At 44.7% G+C, this 25,469-nt stretch overlaps 2 protein-coding genes across 5 annotated transcripts in view; both read right to left on the bottom strand.

Annotated features, from left to right (window-relative positions):
• shf (Src homology 2 domain containing F) overlaps positions 1-17,005 on the bottom strand; it is a 97,871-nt gene extending 80,866 nt beyond the window's left edge. For all 4 annotated transcript variants that reach the window (XM_028956394.1, XM_028956392.1, XM_028956393.1 and 1 more), the window contains exon 1: positions 16,337-17,005. In XM_028956394.1, the coding sequence (XP_028812227.1) occupies positions 16,337-16,771 (435 nt within the window). In that variant the 5' untranslated portion in view covers positions 16,772-17,005. The remainder of the gene's footprint in view (positions 1-16,336) is intronic.
• A 2,850-nt stretch (positions 17,006-19,855) lies between these two features.
• On the bottom strand, positions 19,856-21,403 carry ccnb1l (cyclin B1, like). The gene is made up of 6 exons (XM_028957086.1): positions 21,368-21,403; positions 21,132-21,290; positions 20,788-21,024; positions 20,227-20,367; positions 20,022-20,132; positions 19,856-19,939 (listed from the first exon to the last, which is right to left on the bottom strand). The coding sequence occupies exons 2-6, from the start codon at positions 21,234-21,236 to the stop codon at positions 19,856-19,858; spliced, it is 678 nt and encodes a 225-aa protein (XP_028812919.1). The 5' UTR covers positions 21,237-21,290; positions 21,368-21,403.
• Positions 21,404-25,469: the final 4,066 nt, after the last annotated feature.

Here is a 25,469-nt window from a genome sequence, read left to right as displayed (position 1 = left end):
AAAAGGTTCACCCAGGATACACACTTCTGTGAGTAATAAAAGAAACCGCAGTGAAAAAGGTTGGGGGCGGGGCATCAGACGCTCAGCTGCAGAGGTTTTTTTTTTCCCTACGTTTGTTCTCCGCTCAAGGCCTACGCTACGTTCTGCCGCAGAATAATTACAGGATCCTCCCCTCCTGGTCTTCGGCGATTTGAAAGGGGAGAAGGATCCAACACAAACTCTCTCCGGTTCATTTTCTCGTACCGCAGATGTAATACGTCCAGCGGCCCACATTAATTGAATAAAGCCATTTGTGTGGCTGACGTTCCGTGAGGTTCCTCTCTGTGCCCAAACCATTCCCCTGCAGATGGAAACATGGTTCTCCATCACCCCACACTCGGGAGATGCCCCCTGCTTTCGAAATATTTCACTCCAGAATCTGACAGTAAAATTATCCCCTCCGTCTAAACATGAAATGAATCTGGCGAATGGCAGCGAGGCATTTGGATTTTTTTATGTTCCACATGGGAGGAACGAGCTGCATGAAGTCGGCCACATGCAATATGCACATGTGAGGCTCCGTATGCCAGGGACCATCTGTCTGTACAGTAAACACTGCACACGGTGCCTCGGCACACACCACAGCTTCCATTTTTTGTAAAAGGGTGCATGTTGACACACATTACCGTGGACATGACACGATCCACATACATGACGACAAGAATACAGTAGTGTTCTAAGCCCCAACAAGTGCTAACGCCGGGCCCACCGACCATACTCGACGCTGAGCAGTAATCCTGTCAGCATGCAGCAAGGTTAAATAAATATTATTTATGCTCCCAGTCAAGCAGGAGGTATTCTCAGCTGCAGCCCCTGCAACACGCCTTCATCTGCTTTCATGACACGGGCGCAGTGAAAGGAGATTTTAGCACCTGTTAATGTTCCCGTCCAGGGGGCACGAGCGGCAGCGCTACGGAGGGAACTTTACAGTCATAGTGTATCTGAAGATGGATCTCTCCTCACCAACCACACATACATCAGACATGTTATAGACAAATTGGTGGATGAGGATTTGACATTAATTAAGTGTTGGGCTTAATTGTCAGAAGTTAAGTCAGGCCAGTCAAGCTCTTCCACACAGATCTCGTCCACCCACGTCTTTATGGACCTTGCTTTGTGAACATGTTGGAATATAAAGGTTCTTTCTTCAAACTGTGTCCACAAAGCCTTGGTATGTGGAAGCGTCAAGTGTAAACCCTGATAAAAAGCCCCTCACCATTATCCCTCCTCCACCAAACGTTACCATTTTACAGTCAGGCAGGTAACGTTCTCCTGTCTGGGTCCACCAAACCCAGACTCACCCATCTCACTGCTGGGTATGGAAGTGATTCATGTTTCCACTGCTCCACTTTACGCAGCTGCTCGAGTGTGGAAACCGACTCCACGAAGCTCCCACAGTTTCTGTCCTTACATTAATGCCATTGGACACTCGGAACTCTTCAGCAGATGATTGGTGACTTTTCTCCATCAGGGATATCATGATCTACCCGGAAAAGACTAGGCTGGCCATGTTGTGTTAACCGACCACCAGGAGAACCAGCAATACACCAGAGATCCCACCATTCCCATGTGGGAAATAACAAAGCCACAAACCCACATTCCCCAAGTCCGCTCCGCACAATTGCTCTTGAAGTCATGAGGCACAGTGGAGGTTTCTGCTCAAGCTAAATCGCACAACAATGTCATGGGGGACTCATTACCCCGCTCCCCTGAAAGCCGGTGCGCTGTATTCCTCGAACGCGGCTGCCGTCCATTTTTTACACCCGCTCGAGAAAGCAAAACGTGCCCAGGAGCAGAGGCGGCGAAAGAGCTCCAGCCACCTGCTGCATCTGGGGTTCCAGCTTTCCATTCGCATCAGGAGAGAGGCACACAATCAGCCTCATCCCAGTTGCTCCATCTCCTCTGAGCGCAGTGATTTGGCGGGATATTAAAAAATCGAGACCATAGGTTCACCGGAAGTGGCTGTTACCAAGTCGACACGCTGCTAACTCATTCCATTCAAGACTGGGGTGGCGAATCGATTCTCTGTTCCTACAGCCGTGGGGCACAAGGCCAGCCCCCGCAGTCCCGTAAAAGCCGGCAGCAGGAGACCACCTGACAGCCATAAACACTCCTGCAGAGAGAGGACGTGTTGAAATGCGAGACGACTTTCACTCCTTCGCCCTCCTCTCCGGTTTCTATTTCCCCCCTTCTTTCACAGCATTCCACCTGGAGAAACGGTAACCAGAAAGCGGAGTGTTGGGCTCGGTTCAAATGACTTTTCCTCAATCTGCATGGAGAGAGAGGGGGAAAGGGAGGCGTACGGAATAGTTAGGTTGGGGGGGTTGACGGCTGTGATTTATGTCCAACGCCACAGGGGATTTCAAGAGCTGATAACCTAATACGACTCCGGGCCCGGCAGCTCGATTGCACCAGGGCCATTTCAAAGGCATTTTTCTCCCGCAGAGCTGCTGTTCTTTTGTTCTGAAGTTTTAAACTGACGGGTGAAAAGAGAAAAAAAAAACACTATCACATCTAATGAGAGCCGCCTCACGCTGGAGAAGCAAGGCGGCGCGCAACAGCAGGGCTCCCGGTAGAGAACCACGACCCTGTACGTCTACAGCCGTCCATACCAGCTGGAGGCCCAGGACCTCCGACCGAAGCTCATCCATCTACTTATTACATTACATTCGGCATCCTAACACGCCATGTCACTCAAGATGGCCATTACTAATTGCATGAGGACAGCAGCTTAATTAGGTTTGGGTTTGTGATTTGCAGAGGATGCCATAATTAAAGCCAGCAGGAGCCACAGGTACTAATAAAAATAAATACATAGATAAAGTACTATGGTCCCCAATTTTTGCTTCTTAAGAGGGCTGGATCACTGTGCCTGGGAAACAGCATGTCTACTTGAACATAATAGATATAATATTTTAAGCAGGGCCTGCTGCAGTCAGACACAATTCTTAGCTGTGTTTATGTTATAATCCCACTGTTGTGTAGCCTAATAATGAAACTGTTAGAATTACTACTACTGTTCACAAGGGAATTACAACAGGTCAAACAGAAAATGTCATAATTTTCTTAATCAGTGGTTAGTTTCAGGGTGCAGATACAATGTGAAAGTGAAGTGGTTGTCATTGTGAAATTCTGCAGCACGGCATACCATGCCACACATGCTTTTGCTTTTAACTATCACCCTTAGTCAGCAGTGGGCAGCCATGACAGGTGTCAGGAAAGCTGTGTGTGGGGACGGTACCTTGATCAAGGGGACCTCAGTGGAACCTTGGCAGTTCGGGATTTGCACCCACAACCATTTGGTCCACATCTTTCCTGACTTTCCACATTAAGCCACGCCCGAATGTTGGTGACATGTTCATCCTATGTTGTTGGTACTATTGTTCATCCAAGATGTTGGTACTATTCTAACATTTTAAATATTCTATATTCTGTCAAGCTAATTCAGTACAGCAGTTGTGACAATGACAGCCAGTAGCACTTGTCTATACTGACAATGCACTGTATAACCAAGACTAATAGTGACAAATTGATTGTATACTGTACTTCATCAACATATAAAAAAAATCCATGACATCTGATTCCGTGCTACTGCATTATTCTTCTAATTGATGTATTCATTACAAAGCACAAACGCTGTATGCTCTTTATTGCATTTCCCTGTTTTGTTTTAAAATTTTTGTACATTTCTGATCTGGTATCAACATTAAAAGGTGAAAAGGTCAGAAAAGCTCCTGTTACAAGAGCTTATATTTAATGTTCCTATAATAAACACTACGCAGACCTTGGAAATGTCTCCGAAGCAGCAGCGACGGCTGCAGGGGGAATTGATGGCAGTCCCCTCAACGTCCACTTATAAATCAAGGAACGCGGCTAATCGGGTTACTTTTCCATGAGCTCCCTTTTTTTTTTTTTTTTCAAATCAGCCTCGAGAAAATAAAGCCAAGCAAGCACTTGAAAGAAGAGCCCTCCTCATAACCAAAGGGGAAATGATATTTGTCTTCAGGTGAATTAATTTGTCCGCCAAGCAGCTTTTAGCTTCATAAGACGGCTGCACAATTGAACGTTATGGTCTGGAGCTGCAAACAGAGAAGGGCGGAGGAACAGCACCTCTACAGACCTCAGTATAAAGCAAATTACAGATAAAAGCACACTTAGCATTCATGTCTTTGCTTTTTGGGCTGGATAATTGATATGTGGGCGTAGAAAAATAAAAGGTGGACGTGGAGAGAGGAGCTTCTTGGGTGATGGGATGAATTTACTACTGATTACACAGGGCGAGGCCTGTAGAAGACTGAGCCGCCGTCCTTCTCCCACGTCTGCGGAGGCTTCTTCTCGCACATTTCATGCTGACATATTTATTAGCACTTCTGTCAGGGATGCAGGCCACTTCAAAACGAAAAGAAATGCGGCTCCTCCGGCTCTGGCCCCGGCCCACGCAGGGTGGCTGTCAGATGGGAAAAGGCGGAGTCGTGGGGTCTCACGGCAGCCGCCGCTCATGCTGGGATATGCTGAGCTACGGGTCACAGATGAGCAGTAAAATCAGAAAATCCTGACTGTACACAGAGTAACTTGGCGAACACACATGGACGACAGCGTAGCATGAAAGAATAAAACATTTTTGTCAAGCTGACAAGGAGCTTTTATTTTTATTATATATATATATTTTTTGCCTTTCATTTTATTACTGCAATGTGGAAATGAAATTAGAGAGACTAGAACAGAGGAGCTGTTCTAGCAGGTACATAAAATGTCAGAAATAGAATAGATCCCGTCTGCATATCCGCAGCCTGCTTAGCACTCGCACGCTGCTGTGATCTTCTCGTTTCTTTGACGATGCCATCCGGATAAACCAGGCAGGAGAATTCAGAGGCTGGCTCAGCCTCAGTGATTCCTTTGTTCTTTTCTTCCTCTGCGTTTTTTTAAGGAACCCTAGAGGCCTCCGTGTCAAAACCGACTCTACTTCACGTTCTGAGGGATTCAGATTGCATAACCGGAAGTGGGCACAGTGGAGTGTAAACATGATGACTGGCGCTGCAGGGGCTGTGCTCGCTGATCACCCCACGACCACCAGCGGATCTGTCCTTCCTTCTCTCAACACGTATCGGAGCGCTTCCACATGTTGGTAATCAGTCACCATGACCTTGTAAAAAAAATATAAAAAATAGTATAGGTTGAGGGTCTAGAGGAGTTCTCTTAATACGGCCTACATATTCAAGATTAAGCGGCGAGGGACACGCTTGACGAAATCCAATTTCCTCTCCCCGCTCCTCTTCTCGCTGTGACAGATTTATGGTCCTCTGGATTTGAGGAGGTGGCAGTAGAGGGGGGTTTCTGGGACATTTCAGCATGAGGGACAGTCGTTCATACACTGGCCTGTTAGTGCTTGCAACAGGGCAGAGCAATTTTAAACAATAACGAATACACGATATCTGCAAAAAAAAAACATATAATGTCCTTTCTTCTCAACAACGCGTAAACAGGAAGTTCATGTAAATCGGGGCGTTGCATGATTCAGGAAGGGAGTTACGGGGGATTGATGCAGTGTGTAAACTACCAGTGAAACTGATGTGCAGATCACTTGATTACACTCGGAAATACCTTGGCCTCAAACCACCTCAGCATTGTGTGTGTGTGTGTGTGTGTGTGTGTGTGTGTGTGTGTGTGTGTGAGTGTGTGTGTGTGTGTGTGTGTGTGTGTGTGTGTGTGTGTGTGTGAAAGAGAGATCACTGATCGCCAGTAAAGTGTTTTGTCAAATCCTGAGGAACACTAATACAGGGCAACCATTTACCTTCATTCACAAAAACAGACAAGGTTTTGCTTTGAGAAGCACAGCAACCACAAAAGCATGAATGAATGAATGAATGAGTGTGGACCAGGGTTTAATCATCATTCTCTACATCCATCTGCAATTTATTCATCTTCACACTGCATGTATTAACGTGTAGTCATACATTTCACGCTTCCTCGTTAGCACCATTTGCACCACTTTGCCCCTGCTACCTTGCTATGATGTATGCAATGTTGTCCTAATGTGTCTCACCATTACTTTGTATAGTCTTATTTATTTATTGTCATGCATCTCCACTGTCTTGTTTGTGCGTGTGTGTGTGTGTGAGAGAGAGAAGGCTCTTGTGCAGTATGACAATAGAGAATTCTGGGTGGGGTGCCTTATCACCCAGATATTCTGTTCACCCGCTCATTTCTACCTTAACACAAAGTTTCAGTTTTCCAGGAGATCCGGTTCAGACTGCAGACATGGAAAAATACAATACCGTAAGAATACGTTTTCTTTAAAACACAGAAAAAACACAGGACACTCCCTGACTGTTCCCGAAGTCGAGTGTGGACCTGCCCATTGGAAAGGGAATGTCACCAAGCTGTAAACACTTCCCTTCAGGAAGTGAGAACTTCCTTAATCCCGGAGCAACCCTGTTGGTCTCTTTACCTCTGGAGCACATGGAGCACATCCTACAGCATTCACTGAAATGTTACAGTCCAATGTTACAGCTCGGCTCATGTTAAAAATTTATTAAAAAAAACCCTGAGCTGGGACCAGAGAGTGTTTACGGAGTGCCCGGAGTCCAATGTGGGGTGAGCAGAGGGCTCCGGTTGCTCCATGGCAGGAGATAAGAGTCACGTGAAGCTCCCCTGCTCCCATTTATCCCCCCCCCCAGTGTAAATGGAGGGCAGACCCGCTTGTTAGCCAAGTGGTTAAAATGACGGTTATGAAAACCCTGCCTCGCTTTTGTTTCCTGGATGGCACGGAACCTCGGGGCCCAATTTGTTTCCCTTTTAATCAGCGTGTGACAATCTGGCTGGGATGCCACAGCTCCGGCACGCGGGTCCAGCTTTGCCGTGTCATTAAAGAAAAATGATGCCATGTGTCCGCAGTTCCCGACTACAACAACCAGCAGCCACTTCCGGCCACACTGGCAGGCTGAGCGGAGAGGAGGAGAAAAATGACACCCGAAACGATGCTAAATTTATACCCGTTCCAACAGATACAAATGTCATAATGGCTATAACCTTCACTAATCAGCCGCTACGTGATGACCTAATACTGAGTAAGTCTACATTTTTGCCGTGGCCCATGAAGTCCAGTAGACCTCTGAAGGCAGGCTGCAGTATTTCTCACCAGGCTGACAGCAGTCCTGTACGTTGTGACTTTCCGGTACATCTCACTAGACTGGACTGCAATGTGGAGGCCAAAAGTGGTTCCTAAAACCCCTCTTGAACAGTTTTTGCTGAATGAGGTGCGGTGACATCAGGCAGCGGCCTTTTCATGAAGCCGGAACTTGGTCAGCAACAATGTTTAGGTAGGTGGCGTATGGCAAATTGGCAGACACATGAATGCAAAATGGGAATCATCAGCCCTGCCCTGCCCTCCGCTGCTCATATGCCAATAGTAGGAGACTTTGGTGGCTGCGGCTGCACAGCTCCATACACAAGATGTTGTGATGCGCTGATGTCCATTACAAACGGTACGGATCTTCTTCAGCAATTGAGCTAGATGGATCAGACAACACAGGCAACCACTGTTTAATTTTTTTTATAATTTTTTACTGCATTTTTTTTATAAAATGTAAATGGAATTCTATGTGCATGTTCAAGGATTATTCCATCCCTGCCATCCACCATTCATCTTTGTCTAAGTGTCGATTTTACAGGGTCCCTGGGTGAGGCTGCTGTGGATCTGTCGTCTCCACCCACTTCTCCTGTCCTGAGGCGACCTTTCCTGAAGTAAGTGCACCCCCTCGGCGCTAGCTCTCACTGGAGCGTCTAGACAAGAGGTACACTGCTACGGGCCAGGTTAAATACGTTTTTCAAAAGGCGCTAAATTCAGTGTAATTGTTTGAAGTAAATTAATAGAATTTACTTTTTTTGACATGCTGATGACACCTCAAATATTTGCAAAGATGAATGGCATTCCATGTGTCATAGTCGGTGGCTCCTTTGCTGACGTCAAACATTTCATCAGAGCGCTCCTCCTCCTCCTCCTCCTGCGCCATTCCGGACCGGCTCCAAACCCGAAATTACACCAGTGCAGTTCCCACAGCTGCAGAGCTTTAAAAACGGATAAACATTTACACAGACAATGACGCTGCTGCATAACCTCGAATATTAGAGCCGTCCAGTACACGCTACTGTTCGGCCAGTTTCAGGGAGAAGGAATATCCGGTCCATCCTGAGAAAAAATGGCCGCTCATTTCTGTAATTTAATCCAAAAGGAAAAACATTCAACATGGCACTTTTGTCGGGTCACATTTGAAATTATTACAAAAGGACTGATAATCATATCGGGTGCATCAATCAGCCAACTGCTGTTCCAAACGTCAGACAGTAACGGCAAAAGATTTATTTCTCGACATAAACCCACAAAGAGACGGTGAAATTGAAGGATCTGATAACTCAGATAACAAAACTGAGACACCAATTAAAATGAGGGAATGAGGGACACCAAATAAAATCCACAGGAAGACGCGGCAACAAAGGCCACCATGTGTGCAGTGGTGCAAATGATGTCATTTCCACTGAAAATGAGAAGCAGAGTCGCATGGCTTGGAGCTAAGCAGAAGATTACACACAAGTGGTTTCCTCAACAGCTCAGCAGAATCTGCTGGGACGTAAAAAGATGAAAAGTGAAAACTTTTGAAAATTGGAAATCAAGAAAAAAAAAAAAAAACAATCAAGTCGGTAATGGGACTTATTACATATTAGCAGTATTAAAGAGCAGCATGCACACTTGGAATCTTGGAGTCTTGGAATGAGGAACAAAGCTGCGCAGCCAACAATGGAACAATTTACAACCTCCGATCAGACGTCTTCATGCTCCATGCCGCTGCGGGCAAACTTGTTCGTGGGTGAATAAATGCACGGCCTGGGGCGGTTAAATTTACGTTGGTACAGTGCGTACATAACAAGAAAGCGCCGTGTGAGTTGGAGTGTCAGACAGGGGGGGTTCTGCACACTGGACTGAGTTCTTGAGGAAAGCGCTTGAGGCATGACTCCCCTCTACAGTCATACAGTGAGCAGCTCCACACACACACACACAAATAATAAGCAAAAAACGCTGGCACAGCCCTCTCCGCAGCCGTTAGCCAGAACTCATGCAAATGGCCAAATTTAGCAACGGCCACAGCTCCGGCACGTTGCTTAGATACTGGAGATGCGACGGCCTGGTGCGCTCGCCAGATAACAGACAGGTGACATCCCATCTTCCACGGGTTATTTTAATCTGACAGCTACTTTTTTGCTCAGATTCCACCCAGCGTCTGAGACACTCGCAGATGGGATCCCCTGGCGTGATATTGGACGTAGTGCATGGGGCATGTTTGGTAACATTGCAGCATTTACCTCTTCAGGACCAATGGTTATCTGCACCTCGGAGAGCCCGTTTTGTCTGAAATCCAGAAGCTTGACAGCTCTCCAAAGTTCACACCCCCAGGAGTTGCACAATGTTCCCGCATACGATGACGTTCCCGGTTAGGTTATTCACCTTCACAAGTCCTTGCCGAGTTGACGGAGTGAGGTGAACGGAGGTTTAATTAGCTGCATGGCAGGATTATAATTGTTCATATTCATCTACCCAGTCACCTATGAAGGGCTTGTCATAGTAAACAACAACAAATGGAAAATAACAGGCGGACAGGCAGATGCCTTCACCTGTCTTACGAACATGTGGACCCTCAAAGCGGAATAAGCGACGCTTAGCCTAAACGCTGCGTTGATGTCATCTTCTCACGGAAGCGGACAGATGTCTACAGTCCTGCTTCGGCAGCAAAGCGCAGCCTCCGTGATCTCCAGATTCGGCGAAACATTTGACACAACTTATTGGCAGCCCAAGGCTTTGGTAAGTGGTTAGGTAATTAGCATCCACTAGCCGGAGTAATTAGAACATCAATTTCACCCCGCACTGAGCCCAAAAGCGTGGCGGCCTGTCTGTTTGGCCAACACTCCCGTTCACACCTCCAGACTCCAGACCGGGGTAGCCGGAGAGCTTCTGGGCCTCCTTATCAGGCTGACAACAGAACTTCTATCAGGCTGGCACCAGACACGGCTCCTCATGTTACACACAGCAAAAACGCTTGAAATGTTTCAGATTCCAGTCATAAAAAAAACTGGGTTTGGAAGCAGAACCCACTTTAACACTGTCGACGTCTGCATGTCTCTTACATAGAGTTAGGGCTGGGTCATTATACGATCTCGATCGAGGATCGTGATTAAATCGATGAGCTTAGGCATTTTTCAAGATCATGAGAAGAACGGCAGAAATTAGCCTATCTTGGGTGAGTATTTACATTGAGACATGTGGCTGCTGAAGGTGTACACAGTAGAAGTGATATAATTCACAGTGTAAAGCTAGCGAAGGGCAAAATGGCTGAAAATGGGTCCGAGGAGAGCAGCAAAAGTCATGGTTTTATATGTTAATAAGCTGTTTATTTTCTCTGGAATCTTCAGTTTCAGTCTCACAATATCAGAAAAAAATGTGATAATAATAAATCAAAAAATTGAACTGTTCTTTTGAGTTAGACACTGCTTGGTATTTGGAAATTGTATTGGTAGTTAGCATTTCCCGTCTATTTTTCTAATAAAATTCAGCGTGAGCGTTAGCTCCTTTGTGATTCAAACCGAACTCACACTGAGTCATTTTTCAGAGCAGAATCAGTTCGTTGGTGTACGTCACACATCTCTTGTCTGGAGAGGAGACGCTGCTATCTGTGTCTCCTAATGACCAGCCCCAGGACTCCAACACGACTCCCCTCTCAGTTTCTGAAGAGCACATCACAGCGCTGCAGTAACAGGGCAGCAAAGATAAGCCAGACTTCGAGATTTGTTCGGCTGAGGGTGAACCAGAGGACAAACCCAATCTGGTGGCAGCGATAGGGGAGGTCTCGGTCAGGCGTTTTTAACCCGAGGGCAGCGTGGAAATACCATCTGCTGATTGCAATCAGTCAGACCTGCACCAAACAGCACCGAGCTGCGGTCAATGGCGTTTAAAAAAACCGCCTCTCCTTCCGGACATACACAGAAACGTCCTCTCTCCTCTTCAGTGGAAAAACTGGAAACGCTGAGAAGAACATGTTGTGTTGCTCTGTGCTTTTCAAATGAAAATGAGTTTATTGTTTGGATTAATCAGCTCCCTCATATACGTTTCATATTGCATACATTAGTTTGCAATACATTTTTTTGCATACATTATAACAGACAGACGGTTGACAGACAATGCCTTATTAAAATCTCTTCTCGTATATTATGAGAGAGGTCAAAATCAAGTCCAAGTCTATGTCTTATAGCAAAAAAAAAAAAAAAAGAATTTGTGTTTCATACAACCACATCCACCCACTGCACCCATGTGGTGCAATTAAACACGATAAATGAAGAATATATCAAGGCTTTACAGAAATAAACAGATTTAAGCAAGATGGGACTTAGTGGCTTGTTAGTATGTAATTATTTCTGACACCCAGAAAATAAACTTTTGAAAGCTTCTTTTTTCCATTTTTAACATGGGAGGAGCAGGCAGGCTCTTACATGCACTACTTCCTCATTCTGGACGATTTAAGCCCCCTCCTGTCAAAATGTCACACGAGTAGCTTCGGTTCAGCTCACACTGCTTAATTCAGTTTAAACTGAAAGCATCTGAAAGAACAATCAAAACCATGAACATCATCATCAGTCAAACGGTTTTACTTATTTATTTCTACAAAGAACCAATGTATTGATTAATTTTATTATTGCAGCAAAAATCACTTCTTTCAGTTTGACATTAGTTTTGTTCTTTAGAATGTGACAGCGTTCCAGAGCACTAGAAAGATCTACAAGGCCAGGTTTCCTTTCTGTCCACCATCTTCCCTCTGTGTGATCTTTATAACAAAATGTACTTAAAAGGTCATCTCAGCATATAATCTTAAAGATGACGGCTTAATACAGCAGTAATGGCAGGCCTTTTTTCAGGACTTCGGTGTTGCGTAAGGGAATTAGCTGGGCGCTACACATGACCTATTTGCAGTGCTCGACTTAATTTCTCTCTCTCTATACATGCCAGAGCGCAACCGAGAGCCAGGGACGACCAACTCTTACTACTTGATAATGCCAAGCCTAATTGACCACCAAGATCAAAATAAGCTCCAATTAACAGGAGACACAAGCAATCCATTTAATTAAGCCCATGCCGGCTTTGGCTTTTCGCAGCACTTCGTTTTGCACGTCGTTCTTATCAGACGCTGGCTCCGGGCCGCGTTTACCGTACAAGATCAACTCCTTCACATAACATGCATGTGACAGCTTCTCTTAAACGTGAGCCCCCGCCACATTTACTTTCGGCTTGCATTTTATCTAATCTAATTTTATCTAAGCCTATTTGCCACTCAACTCTTTCATTGTTAAAGGAATGATTAAAAAGGTGAGGTGGTGCATGGTTTTATATATCAGCAGCAAAACAAAAAAAAACAACAACAAAGGGGCGGATCCGCGGGGAAGGAGCTGGGGCGGGGCAGGGCATACCCCCACGGAAGGGCCTTGACAGCTGAAAAGTTAGATAACAAAGAATCTGGGTGCGGACGGAATGACTGCACTGTGTCCACGCACCATCGTCTGGTATTTCTCAAGCGCCTTTAACCTTGAAAAATCGCCTGCGGTTAGCCGAGACGGGCCGACGCACTCCTTGAGAGGTGGAATCTTCAAAATGGAAGACAAAGCCTGACAAACTTGCCTTTCCGGGGGATGAAAGTCATGTAACGATGGCGATGACAGCCACAGTCACGGCAACGCTGGTAAAGAATGTCCGATCAGCAGAAACAACGACGACTGATAAACGGGGTAGTGGGTGTCTGGTGAAGTGTGTACAGCAGCAGATGGAACTGGGAATAACGAGGGTTGAATAACGAAGAGTGTAAAAATCACGAGGGGTACAGGAGTAAAATTAGGAGTACTGAGTACTGAGTACTGAGCTGAGCTTTACACACAACATTACACCCAATAAATTCCGGCCTGTCTATACTGTGAAGCCAGGCGACCAGAAAAGCATGTTTCCCAGCGTTCCATGCAAAATGTGTGCCGACCCTGAGGTATAAAACACATTCAGGGACGAGTGAAGGAGTGTTGCGCAAGGTAAAGGTGCACGAAAGGGGAAACTGACGTGCCGGCGCTGCTTCTGCACGACGTGCCTATTGTGGAATGTCTTTAAGTAACTTAACAATATCCCTGTCTGGACAGAGCCAAACCGTTGAAGAAGACAGGAAGCAACCCGCCGGACCGGTTCCGACATGAACGCCCAGGTACAGTTTACCCAAGAGCAGCTGAAGTCCGGATATTATCCAGCACGTCCACCCTTTTTAAAGAGCTGTTCACAGTTCACTTTTATGCACCAGTTACAGTGAAAATATAAAAACAGTGAAAAGTAAAAAACGAAGAAAAAAAAAAAAACGCTATAAGTTCAGGGTCATTTAGAAATGCCACCACACCTCACGCCCCGACCACCAGAATGTTCACTTCATCATCACCGGCTACAACTCACTACTGTACTTTTTAAGGGCCAGTGGCAACCTTGCGGGAAGAGAGGAGGACCCGTAAGCGGAAGGTTGTGGGTTTGAATCTTGAGCCGTCCCCACACACTGCTCCCCCGGCGCCTGCCCGTTTCCATTTGTCACCGTGTGCTCACAATAACTACACTTTTTTTTCACTTTTCACTAGTGCTGCACGATTAATCTAATCGCAATCGTAATCGCGATGTCAGTCTGTGCGAATACATTTTACAGCATTTATCAGACGCCCTTATCCAGAGCGACTTACTCCAGGGGGACAGTCCCCCTGGAGCAACTTAGGTTTAAGTGTCTTGCTCAGGGACACAATGGTAGTAAGCGGGATTTGAACCCGGGTCTTCTGGTTCATAGGCGAGTGTGTTACCCACTAGGCTACTACCACTTTTGCGTTCATTACATGAACGCAAAAAGCTGCGATTTAAATGATTAGTACATGGATTGGATCGGCAACATATCCGATCCATTCTCTCATTCTCTCAAAGTTTGCGAGCTGACTGAAGTCTCACTTCAGTCGGATGTGACGTGTTTGGTCACATGACTTTCGATTCGGAGACATATGGTTAGACGCCGCATGACGCGCTGCATCGTACGTCAACGTTGCCGCCATATTGCGATAGGCTCTGCTGTGATGTGAAGCATATACATGTCTATGGAGAGAAGTGCATAAAAATGCCTCACTCTTGTGCTGCTTGGGGCTGTACAAACCGCTGTACGCTCCAAACCAGATCCCGGGGGATTACATTTCATAGGTAAGGCTGGAAAATTGTTTTGAATATATTTGGCCATTATAAAATCACGTTTTATAAGTCTTAACCTTAGCTAAGCTAGGCTAAGCTAGCGAAGCTATGCATTCCTGTGTTCAAGTCAGTCTCCAAACAACGTTTTGATTAAACTTAGGCATTAACTATTTAGACTGTTCTTAGCTGTTTAGTTAACTTTTCTCAAACTTTTTTCCTAAAGAAATTCACCTCACTTTACAAATCTTAACCTTAGCTAAGCTGGCAAAGCTATGCATCACTGTGTTCAAGTCAGCCTCCAAACAACGTTTTGGTTAAACGTAAGAACTATAATACGGGATTTTATAATGGCCAAATATAATCAAAACAGTTGTTTAGCCTTACCAGGGTTTGTCGTTCGACAGTAATGTAAAAGAGTTTTTTGTGATTTATTTAATTTTGTAGAATATTGTATTTTGAAAGCACTGGGCATTTCAGGTTGTTATAAGTAGTTTGTATGTTTCACTTTGAAATTAAACATTTCACTATTAGTATGCGACTTTTCATTGATATACAAGCAAGTGTCCTTAAACCTTCTTCAACCTTCCCAAATTCTCCCATACCACCCCTCTGCTACACTCCCTCCACTGGCTCCCAGTAGCTGCACGCATCAGATTCAAAATACTGATGCTGGCCTACAAAGCCAAACATGGAGTAGCACCATCTTACCTCACAGCCCTTACTGCACCTCGTATACTCCTCCAGTACTGCTCGTCTGGTCCCTCCATTGCTAAAGGTAAAAGGAAAACATTCATCTAGACGCTTCTCCGTCTCGGCCCCTCGGTGGTGGAATGAACTTCCCCTCGAGGTCAGAACAGCTCAGTCACTGAGCACCTTCAAACGACAGCTCAAGACCTTCCTCTTTAAAGAATATTTAAACTAAATTGTAACTTTCTTGTTGTCGAACTTGTGTACAGAATCTACAACAGAGTGAATAAAAAGATAGTTGGGGTCCTAGTGAACCGGAATTGATCTCTTCATCGATGGTAACTTGAAAGCACGTTGTAAGTCGCTCTGGATAAGGGCGTCTGCCAAATGCTGTAAATGTAAGTGTCCTTTATCATATCGCAATCGCATATCGCAATATTGATCTCAATAATCGCAGTAAGTCTTTTTCCCCAAATCGTGCAGCCCTACTTTTCACTATGGTACCCTTTTTTTACTTTACTTGACATTACATCTGCTTCATGCTGTGTCAGTGCCGCCCAGCACCGTCTGTGTCTCTCATGCACTCCTCCATCGGTAATATTTGCCTGCATTTCAGCTTGCTGACCTTTCAAGTTTTTAGTCCCCTCTTTTATTCTGCAGTATTTTCCGCAGTATTCACCCGTTGTTCTGTTTTACTAACTTTGTTCTTAAGCATGTTGTACTGGTATAACTACACACATGACAAACAAAAACCTTGAATCTTGAAATGGCCCTGTTTTCCACAAGCATAGAACACATTAATTACACATTAATTACAACATGAATAAGGAATAGTTACTGCCGAAGAAAGAACTGATGCACCAGATGCTCCACCAGTCTGAATATTCACCAGTTTCACTGCTTCCTGAACCAGTCAACCAGTGCACTGGAAATAACGGGCCTTATTTTCCACCATTAACCACTCCAGTAAAGTCTCAACTTGCTCGTTGCTCCTTTTTTAAGTGTTTAAAAGTTAATGTACAAAGTAGGAAGAGTGTCCGTTTCTTGGATAATAAGGTAGGTTAATAATAATGAATAATTAAGTGTTAAGTGTAAAATGAATTGTTAAGTGTTAAGTGTAAAAGAGTAGTAAAGTTAATGTTCAAAGTAGGAAGAGCGTCCGTTTCTTGGGTAATAAGGTAGGTTAATAATATTGAATAATTATTAAGTGTTAAGTGTAAAATGAATTTTTAAGTGTTACGTGTAAAAGAGTAGTAAAGTTAATGTTTAAAGTCCGTTTCTTGGGTAATAAGGTAGGTTAATAATAATGAATAATAATGAGGTAATTACCTTCTCCTGCTTGCCGTCGTGCTCCGGAGGTGGGGACGTCGGGGATTTACCGCTGGCGATGCCCACCGCCGGGGCGGCCGCGACCCCGCCGCCCGGAGCGCACACGCTCTTGTCGACAGTCTCCACCTTTATCAGCCGGTGCTTCGGCGACACGAACTTCACGTCCGGCGAGCCGAGCGAGCCGAGCGAGCCGGAGCCCGTGCCGTAGGACGCGTTTCCGCCGCCCGTGTACGGGTCCTCGAAGTCCAGCTCTTTCTGGAGTTTGTAGGCGGCCAGAATGTCCGGCTGCGCCGGGCTCGGGTACAGAGAGGTGGCCCCGGAGCCGGGCGCGCCGGGCGCAGCCGGGTGACAGTGCCTGTAGTCCGGCTTCGGCGGGGCCGGCGGCGGCGCCTTGGTGCTCTTGAATCCCAGGTGCTCCTTGAACCATTTGGCCATGCTGCCAGTGCATTGCTCAAAAGTCAGAGCTTGAAGACTCTCTGCCACTTTCCCGGCCGAGGTCCGTCTCCCCGCGACCCGCGGTTCCTCCAGCGCAGTGCTCGGTTCGCCGCGGCCACGTCGTCTCCTCTCCGCGCCTGGAACCGAACCAAAGCAAAGCGCAAGAAAAGAAAAGTCCGACTGACGGCGGACGCGGCGCGCAACGCGCTGAGCTCCGCGCGGACTCTGCGCTAAGCAGCATGGGAGCGCGCAGCGCGAGGCGCCGTCACCAGCGGAGTGCGGCCACTGCCCCCTGCCGGCGGCCGCCTGTCAACGCCACAACGGAGCACGGTACAAGAACCAAAACCAACATTTCTTAATATATCACATATTATATAATAATCATCTACATCAATCATTGAGCAAATCAGAGAGTTTCGTGGTGTAAAGCCCAGGCAAATGGCAGGGTTTCCAGGTCAGTTGTTGATACGCTGTGGAAGAAGTGTTTCACCTAACTGTGTGTTATGTCAGGGTTCAATTGGTTCAAAATGAAGACATAAACGACACCAGTGTAAATATTTGAACATTCTTTATTATAATTATTACATTCATGGAGACATTAACCACAAAGGGTCACTGGTTCTCCAGGCTCTGCTGTTTCAGAGTGTTGTAGATAGATGGGCACCTTTTTTTTTTAAAGGTCTTGACGGTGCTGGAGATGGTAGCTGTCTACGACGCTGAGATCTGGTGGCCTGTCAATCATTGAGTGACCCAGGTGTCTAGTGGATGAGGTGAGATCAGCATCAGCACCGTCATCATCCTGGATGAGATCATCATGATTAAAATGTCTCCCAATAGGAGAAAGGGAAAGTGAGCCTGAACCATACAATATAAAAGGATCTTCTTGCATTATTTCTTCTTTTATTTATTGAAGTTTATGCTATAGAAATTTGACTGGTTCATCTTGTTCCATTATATAAGTGGAACGGGCTGCGGAGCATCAGAATCTTCCGACTGCTTTGGTTGGACCACTACCAATCATGATCCTGCACATCAAAGACCCCCGCTCTCTAGCGTAGCAGCGACGTGTCGGTTTATTTCCCCCTGGAGTACAGCGCCTGTACAGTGAGGTGTTGGCGTGCTCCACTTTCAGAGCTGCCCGGGTTAATAGCAAGTCGCACTGCAGACGCCCGTCAAGGCTTTTCAACAAGGCCACAGCCCTCACTCTTCACGCATCCATGGCTGAAGTGGCGGGTGCTGCTGCAGCAGCTCACCCTGAAACAAAGGTGGAAAAATCAATAGCAGAAGGGTCCTGCACTCAGTGTATCCCAGTGGCACTTTTAGCTTTTATTGAAATATATATATATATTATATGGACTGTAAAAGCTTTTATGAAAATACCTTTTCAAATTGTCTCTGCATGTTAACAGAAAATATCAGAAAATGATGTACTTGACTTGTTTCTCCTCTTCCACTTTTTCTCCCCACTGCACACCAGAGACCTTGAGATCAGGAGGTAAACACTAATTGACTTTGTAATCTAAGAAAGAGACTTATTTCACCTTTTACACGGGGCTGAGGAAAGGTAACAGCGCCCACGTGACCCTACCGTCAGGGCTGCAGCAGAGTGGCTTTTTTTTATGAGGCAATATTTCTCTTTAATAACTTTGCAACCAGAGGCAATAGAACTGTGTGTGCAGTGGCACAGTTTAACCCTGAACAGGGCCACCGAGAGATGCACTCACATGCAGAGAAACTGCTGGTTCACGACTCACACAATATGGAGGAGGTAGTAGCCTAGTGGGTAACACACTCGCCTATGAACCAGAAGACCCGGGTTCAAATCCCATTTACTACCATTGTGTCCCTGAGCAAGACACTTAACCCTAAGTTGCTCCAGGGGGGACTGTCCCTGTAACTACTGATTGTAAGTCGCTCTGGATAAGGGCGTCTGATATATGCTGTAAATATGGTTCACGACTGTGCAGCGATTCACAGCTCCAACCACATCATCATGTTTGCCACAGCGGTGGTGGGTTCTCATCAGAAAGAACAATAAGTCACCGTACAGAGAGAAGGTACAACAACTGACGGACTGGTGTTAGGCCAACAATTTGTTTCAGAAGAGAACAGAGGGACCACTGATCTGCTGCATCACTGCCTGGTTTGGGAACGGCACCGCATCGGACTGCAAGACCCTACAGCGGATAGTGATGACATTGGAGTCTCTCTTCCCTCCATAATGGACATTTACCACACATGATGTATCAGGACAGCCACCAGCATTGTGAAGGACTCTTCACCCTCCTACCATCTGGAAAAACGTACCGAAGCATTCAAGCCATCACTGTCCCTGTAACTACTGATTGTAAGTCACTCTGGATAAGGGCGTCTGATAAATGCTGTAAACGTAAACGCTAAATGGAGTCTCCAGAAGCAAGGTTGGAGACGTTTGGTCCAGTAAAATTAGAGATTAGTAGTGCAGTTTTCTTTGTTGTCTACATATTTTGTTGGATGCTATGCATGTTCTTCTTGCTGGCTCTTTGTCCCATTTGCACTGTGCCCTGTCAATATGTAACATTTAAACAAGGTTACATGTAGCATCAGACTGAGTCATTTCATTAAGTATGGTCGAACATGAAGCTGAAATGTCAAAGCTCATATTTAAACTTGAGAATGCAGGGCAGGAAATATATATATACAGACACACATTTTTCTACTTTACAGAAGTAACATTTTTAGAAGGCCCAGAATAGGTTGAATAGTTAAATGGCAAAAATACTCAAAAGGAACAGAATTCAAAAATCAAATTGCTCCCCCCAAAAAATAAAATAAATAAAAAACACATAAGACACCACAATACTGGGGTCAGCAGGGCCCTTCAAGCCCAGATGCAAACTTTAAGTCACAGCTTGCTGTAGTGTTAAAGTTCAGGCCTCTGAAGCAAGGAGCTCAGAAGACCATGACAGCCCAGATTAAATTGAATCTTTCATATGTGGGAGGCAGAACAAAGTTCACAGACCTGCTGCTAGTTTTATTTAAAAAAGATAAAAAGCACAAAGTAGTACTAAAAACTTTAAAATAAATTAATAAAAATGCAACACATCAACGGCCTTTTATAAACGCAGAGATCTCAGAGAGACAGCTGACACTGAGGAGACGTGGACTTTCATACTTCAGTTTGATGAACTGCAAAAAACACACACACATTTCCAGTTAGGATTTAAAAACTCTGGAGAATCACTGCAGTGCAAAAACGAACAAGTGTCACCTGATGCTTAGTGCGGCCGCTGTGCATGCCTTCAAGAAGCTGAACAATGCTGGCCATGACAGGAAGCAGAGAGCTTTCAGTGTATCCAGTATAGTGCTGCAAAACTGGACTCTGTGGCAAATGCATATTTATAGAAATAAGGCTAAAGAATTCAGAATTATAGAAAGTGTGTGTGTGTGTGTGTGTGTGTGTGTAAAATAAATACCCAGCCTCCAAATTTAAGGACCTTCAAGGACAATGCAAATGCTGCAGCTGCTATGAGGGATGGTGGGTGATGGGCCAGGGTGTAGTCCAGCAAGGTCAGTTCCATCAGGTATTTGGCAAGCCCATACTCTTTTGGCCCCACCTCAAATGTAGAAAAGGCTGTTAGTTGTAAACTAACTGGAACAAAAGACGTGGCCTGATCCCCAAGTGCAGTATTTAGTGCATTTTATTGTTCATACTGTACAAAAATCATTGTACCTTGCTTTAAACAAATGCCTTATTCTGTTCAAACAGTAACCAAAGAATACATTTCCAAAGCTGGAGACTGACTTCAATAATTTACCATTACACTGCATTATGAAAAGTTAGGAATTGTTAGGATTGATTTTCAACATTTTTTAGAATAATGATAAAACTGATCCAGATGGACTGGTGTTAGGCATGTACCCCAGTTTGAGAAGTAAGATTTTAGATGTTTCTAAATGTATTCTTAATTTTAAACAATATATACACATAAAATTAAATACATACAGTATTTACATGTAAGCTATTCCAGTATTACCTGGCCAACCTTGGAGGCTCTCCTTAGAAAGTGCACAGGGACGGGCCTGCCGAGGCTGTAGTTCAGGGCCTTCAGGATGACTCGCTCCATGCCACATACATCAGAGCAGGAGTATGTATACGCGGTGACGTACACACAGTCCTCCACAGTTGGAGGGAAAATGTCTTCGTACTTGGAGGAAATTAACATTGCAGTCACAGCCACCAGCTGCAGGTACTTCTTGGTCACGGGGCTGACCTTCAAATAAAGGGATATAATTTTTTTTTTTTTAAAAAAGCAGCAGAAGAAGCTGTAATTAACCTGAGAAACAAGGCTTTTCTTTTAGAAAAAAAAAAAAAAAAAACCTGGAGGAAGCGGTCCAGAACCCCAACAGCCATGTAAAGAGTTTCCTGTTGCAGTTTGAATTGTTTGTGGATCTGGACGAGCCAGTCTATCACAATGCTCCGCATTGTATCGCTGACCTCCTGCCCATCCAGGAAGCTCTGCTTAACACCCAAAGCAACCTACAAGGGATAATTTTATTGCAATTAAGAAAAGAGAAAAAGCAGAGGCTCTTTGGCTGAAACGTAAAGCAAGTGACCTCAAGTTGGCCCAGGTAAGTATAGATGTCCTTCACGTATTCGCCAGCATCTACAGAGTCCACATCCACCAGCAGGACGCTGGAGAAGGCAGGAGGGGCGCATTCCTGAACCTGATGGCCATGCAGGTTCTTCTGCTTGCCAGGTGGTTGGTCTGCCTTCGGAAATGCAATATTACTAAACCAAAAATGAAGATCCTATACTGAAACTACACTCGTGTTTTATTGCCTGGGGCAAATTGCATATGCATATTGCATAAAGGACAGCATGATAATTAGGAGTAATAAGGATCCAATAGACAAATTACCTGTGGGACTGGGTTTTTATCAGCCTCCCCGATGACCCTGACAAGAACATTGGGCTTTTTATCTTTGGGTTTGTGCACCTTTAAAAGCAGATCTTGTTTCTGAACGGAGAAGATACCAGTTTAAAAAGCGTTTAAAGAGTGCCAGGATTAAAATCGGCACATTTTACCTTTGCAGCTACACATTTATCAGGCCCGTTTAGGTTTGACGCATTCCCCAAAGGCACTCTTGATCTCAAGAAATAAGGCATGGCAGCGGCTACTTTGCCTGGGAGCCTCTGAGGAAAACACGAAACAGATCAGGCGGCGCTATTGACAAGTCCGCCAAATATTTTCAGCCACGAACGCAAGCACTTAAAACCCCACCGCCAAAGCAGATAAAGGCCGCCCTCCTCCTCCCAGCAATAAAGGTTAAGCGATGGCGATGCGCCTTCCTCAATCAAGCCCCACGTGACCTGCGAAGCAGCGAGGACTAATTGATGGCGGCTGGTGCTGTGTTGCCAGGTCTTAACTAGTTCAGTTTTTTTCAGGGTTAGGTTTATTTTAGAGTGCATTTAGAATGTGTCGTCTACGAATAAAAGTAACTAATTGCTGCAATAATGTCGTCCACTAAGGACTAGGCCTCCTTCGACTACTTTTTTTCCACGAGATCTGGCAACACTAACCACGTTTCTAATGCGCAAATTGAAATGTAAAAAGTCTCCAGTGTATCGCAAAAAAACTTTTCACGGTCAGCGAGTGATGCGGTATGCGTGGACGGAGGAGAAATTACTTCTCGCGAGAGATGGGAACACCTGTTTTGATTGGCTAGGCAGCCATTTCGCAATTGTTCTTTACTGATATTTCGAAAATGTAGGTTTGGGTAAATGGTAGCGATGGTGAGATGAAGCCTCATGAAGCCACTTGAGCCAATTGGTTCGATAAAAGGTTAATTTCTCGAAGCTTCCCGTATACACGACACCACCTACTGACCAGGTGTATAATAACACAAAATGTACGACCAAACTTCTCCTCAGTGTTCCTAGATCCAGGCTCAAACGTGCGGATGATCGGCCATTTGCAGTTGCAGCTCTCAAACTATAGAATAAATTACCTCTGTTTGTCAGCTTTTCACCATCTCTGGTCACGGCTAAATACGCAATTTTATACATTGGCTTTTAACTCTGAGTGACTGCATATATTTGTGCGCCTGTTGTTGTCAATTATTTTTCATTTATTCTTATATTCTTAATCATTTTAAATACTTATTGTAAATTATCACATGTGTATAATAAAATTCAGTTTGACTTTTTTCTGTGTGAAAATTTTCACAAAATGGTGGTATCATGTGATATGTCAAGTTGTGTGGACAGAGATGTACAGAACAGAGAAGATGTTATTAATTTTTTATTCAGAAATAAGTTTTAGAAACTGTTGTCTAGGGACACGATTACTTTCTAATCTCTCCAAAGAATCTCCAAACTATATAAATGCTGTCCAAACTCCAGTATCCAAACTGTCCACACTCTGAACTGACCGCAGCTCTCTATCAAAACCCCCACATTTTGAACGGAGCCTTAGGGGTTCGTATTGCTGTAGAACCCCACGTCCCAACGCAGTCACGTGGTACAGCAGGGCAGCGAGGCTTCGGACATCAATGAAGCAAACCTCAATACGTGCGTATCGAGGGGGAAACGCCCCCACCATCACTCGACCCAGGCTCCGAAGCCTCGGCACATCTCGTAACATCACGAGTAAATGGCATTCAGACAGGATATATGCATTAAATCACCTGAGGATTACCGTGAGGTTAAGGGTTGGCATTGTGTAACAGTTTTACATTGACATTTACATTTACAGCATTTATCAGACGCCATTATCCAGAGCAACTTACAATCAGTAGTTACAGGGACAGTCTCCCTGGAGCAACTTTGGGTTAAGTGTCTTGCTCAGGGACACAATGGTAGTAGGTGGGATTTGAACCTCAGTCTTCTGGTTCATAGGCGAGTGTGTTACCCACTAGACTACTAACACCTAAGAGTTTTATCTCTTAAACAGTTTGTTTAAAAATTTCACAGATATTTTAATGCAAATGTTTTCTAGTCTGAAATATGAAAATATTTCATTAATATTCCGTGTTCATTATATTTGATTCCATTAAGCACAAACTGAGAATTTTCACCATGTCCCAGGCAGCATGCTGGTGATTATTTAATCAGATGAGATCCGATGGCTCCTCCTGTCTGTTTAATCGCGACAATTTAAAAGGCTTCTGGTGAATGGTCTGATTTAGTCGCTGCAGCCACCAAATGTCACTGATTTCTCGCTAATGTGGATGAGAAGCTGTGCAGCATTAGTGAAACCTTTTTCCTGTTGACATTTACAGTTTTTAAATTACCTGATTTCCCACACTTCCAAATGAGAGTTTTCCTGTCGAGGGTCCATTAGCATCAGATCCACTTAGTATTTTTAATGAATGGAGAGCACAATTCTTTCCTAATTCAGAATGACTGACTTGTCACAGGAGCATGAGTAGTATTCAAACCCGGGAAAAAAAACAGAAAAGAAAAGGATTATTTTTAATGAGGTGTAACAAACAGATTTCAGACCAAGGATTTGATTCCAGGCCTCAGTGTGTGGGGGGAAATGGAATTAATCCTGTCTTGGAAAGGCTCGTCCCAGCACACAGAGCAGGAAAAGCCAGTATCATTTACATGGAAACAGTACCTCCTGATTGCCTTAAAATGTTAATTATTTTATGCCGCGACACCAGTTAATAAGGAAATGATAATGAAAACAGCAGTCTTCTGCAAACCACATAGAAAGGCACGGGCATTTCATGAACTTAATCTACTTGTGCTCTTAGTATTGACTTATGTCCGTAATAAAAATGCCATCATGTTGTAAAAATATGCTTATTGGTCCCTTGGTCAATTATGATAATTTTGCCCTTGCGATGTGAAAACATTTGGGTGATTCCAGGTTTGAGGTTTCACACAACACAGCTAAAGACAAGAGACACTCAGCCTCAGGTCATGATAGATGATGGCGGAGTCAAGAGAATAATAAAAGCCAGCTTGTGCAGGGAAATGGCACACGTTGAACGGGGTCTGGCAGCTCCCAAGTCACAATGTGCTACGGGCCCATTTAAACCGGGAACGGACAGGCAACCGCTCTGTTTTTTTTGTGTTTGGCAGCACGGGAGCGTATTGAGAATAGTTAGAGAAAAGACCGTCATGTCCAGACATTCCAGAGTCCCTGCCGCTTGTAACCACGGATTAGGGCTAGATAGTGGCTGGAAATGAAACGCAGTATTAATTTTTATATGGCCTTTGAAAGGACGGGAAAGAGCGTTATTGATCTGATGCGTATCTGGGCTCTGCTCTGGCCTCAGGTGTGCTTTAGTTATGAGAATGGATTAAGGGGGCCTTGCGTTTGTGAGCTGTGCATCAAGAGAGAAGTCCTGTGTTTATGCAGGCGACGACGTTTTAGCACCAGATGTACGTACAGCAACAGGGCTGCAGCAGAAAGTCTGTATCATATTACTGTATTAATATTACTGGCAATATTCAATGTGTTTATTTAACTATGTAATTAGCAACAACGAACTGTGTTTTTTTCCAACCATATCCTACTGATTCATATTGACAAAATGTCAGACAGCATACCTCAGTTCTCTTAAAACTATTAGAATCAGTGCTTTCTATGTAATGTTTCACCAAATGCTTATGAGCATGCAGGGCAAATTCAAGACACTTGGGATGTAGGGAGCTGAAGGGCCCTGCATCAAACTAAACTAGACTCAGCATAGTTTATTTCAT

The sequence above is a fragment of the Denticeps clupeoides genome, chromosome 16 (genome assembly GCF_900700375.1).
Source record: "Denticeps clupeoides chromosome 16, fDenClu1.1, whole genome shotgun sequence".
NCBI lineage: Eukaryota > Metazoa > Chordata > Actinopteri > Clupeiformes > Denticipitidae > Denticeps > Denticeps clupeoides.
The sequence above is the reverse complement of the archived record's forward strand: the minus strand, read 5'-3'. Positions and strand labels throughout refer to the sequence as shown.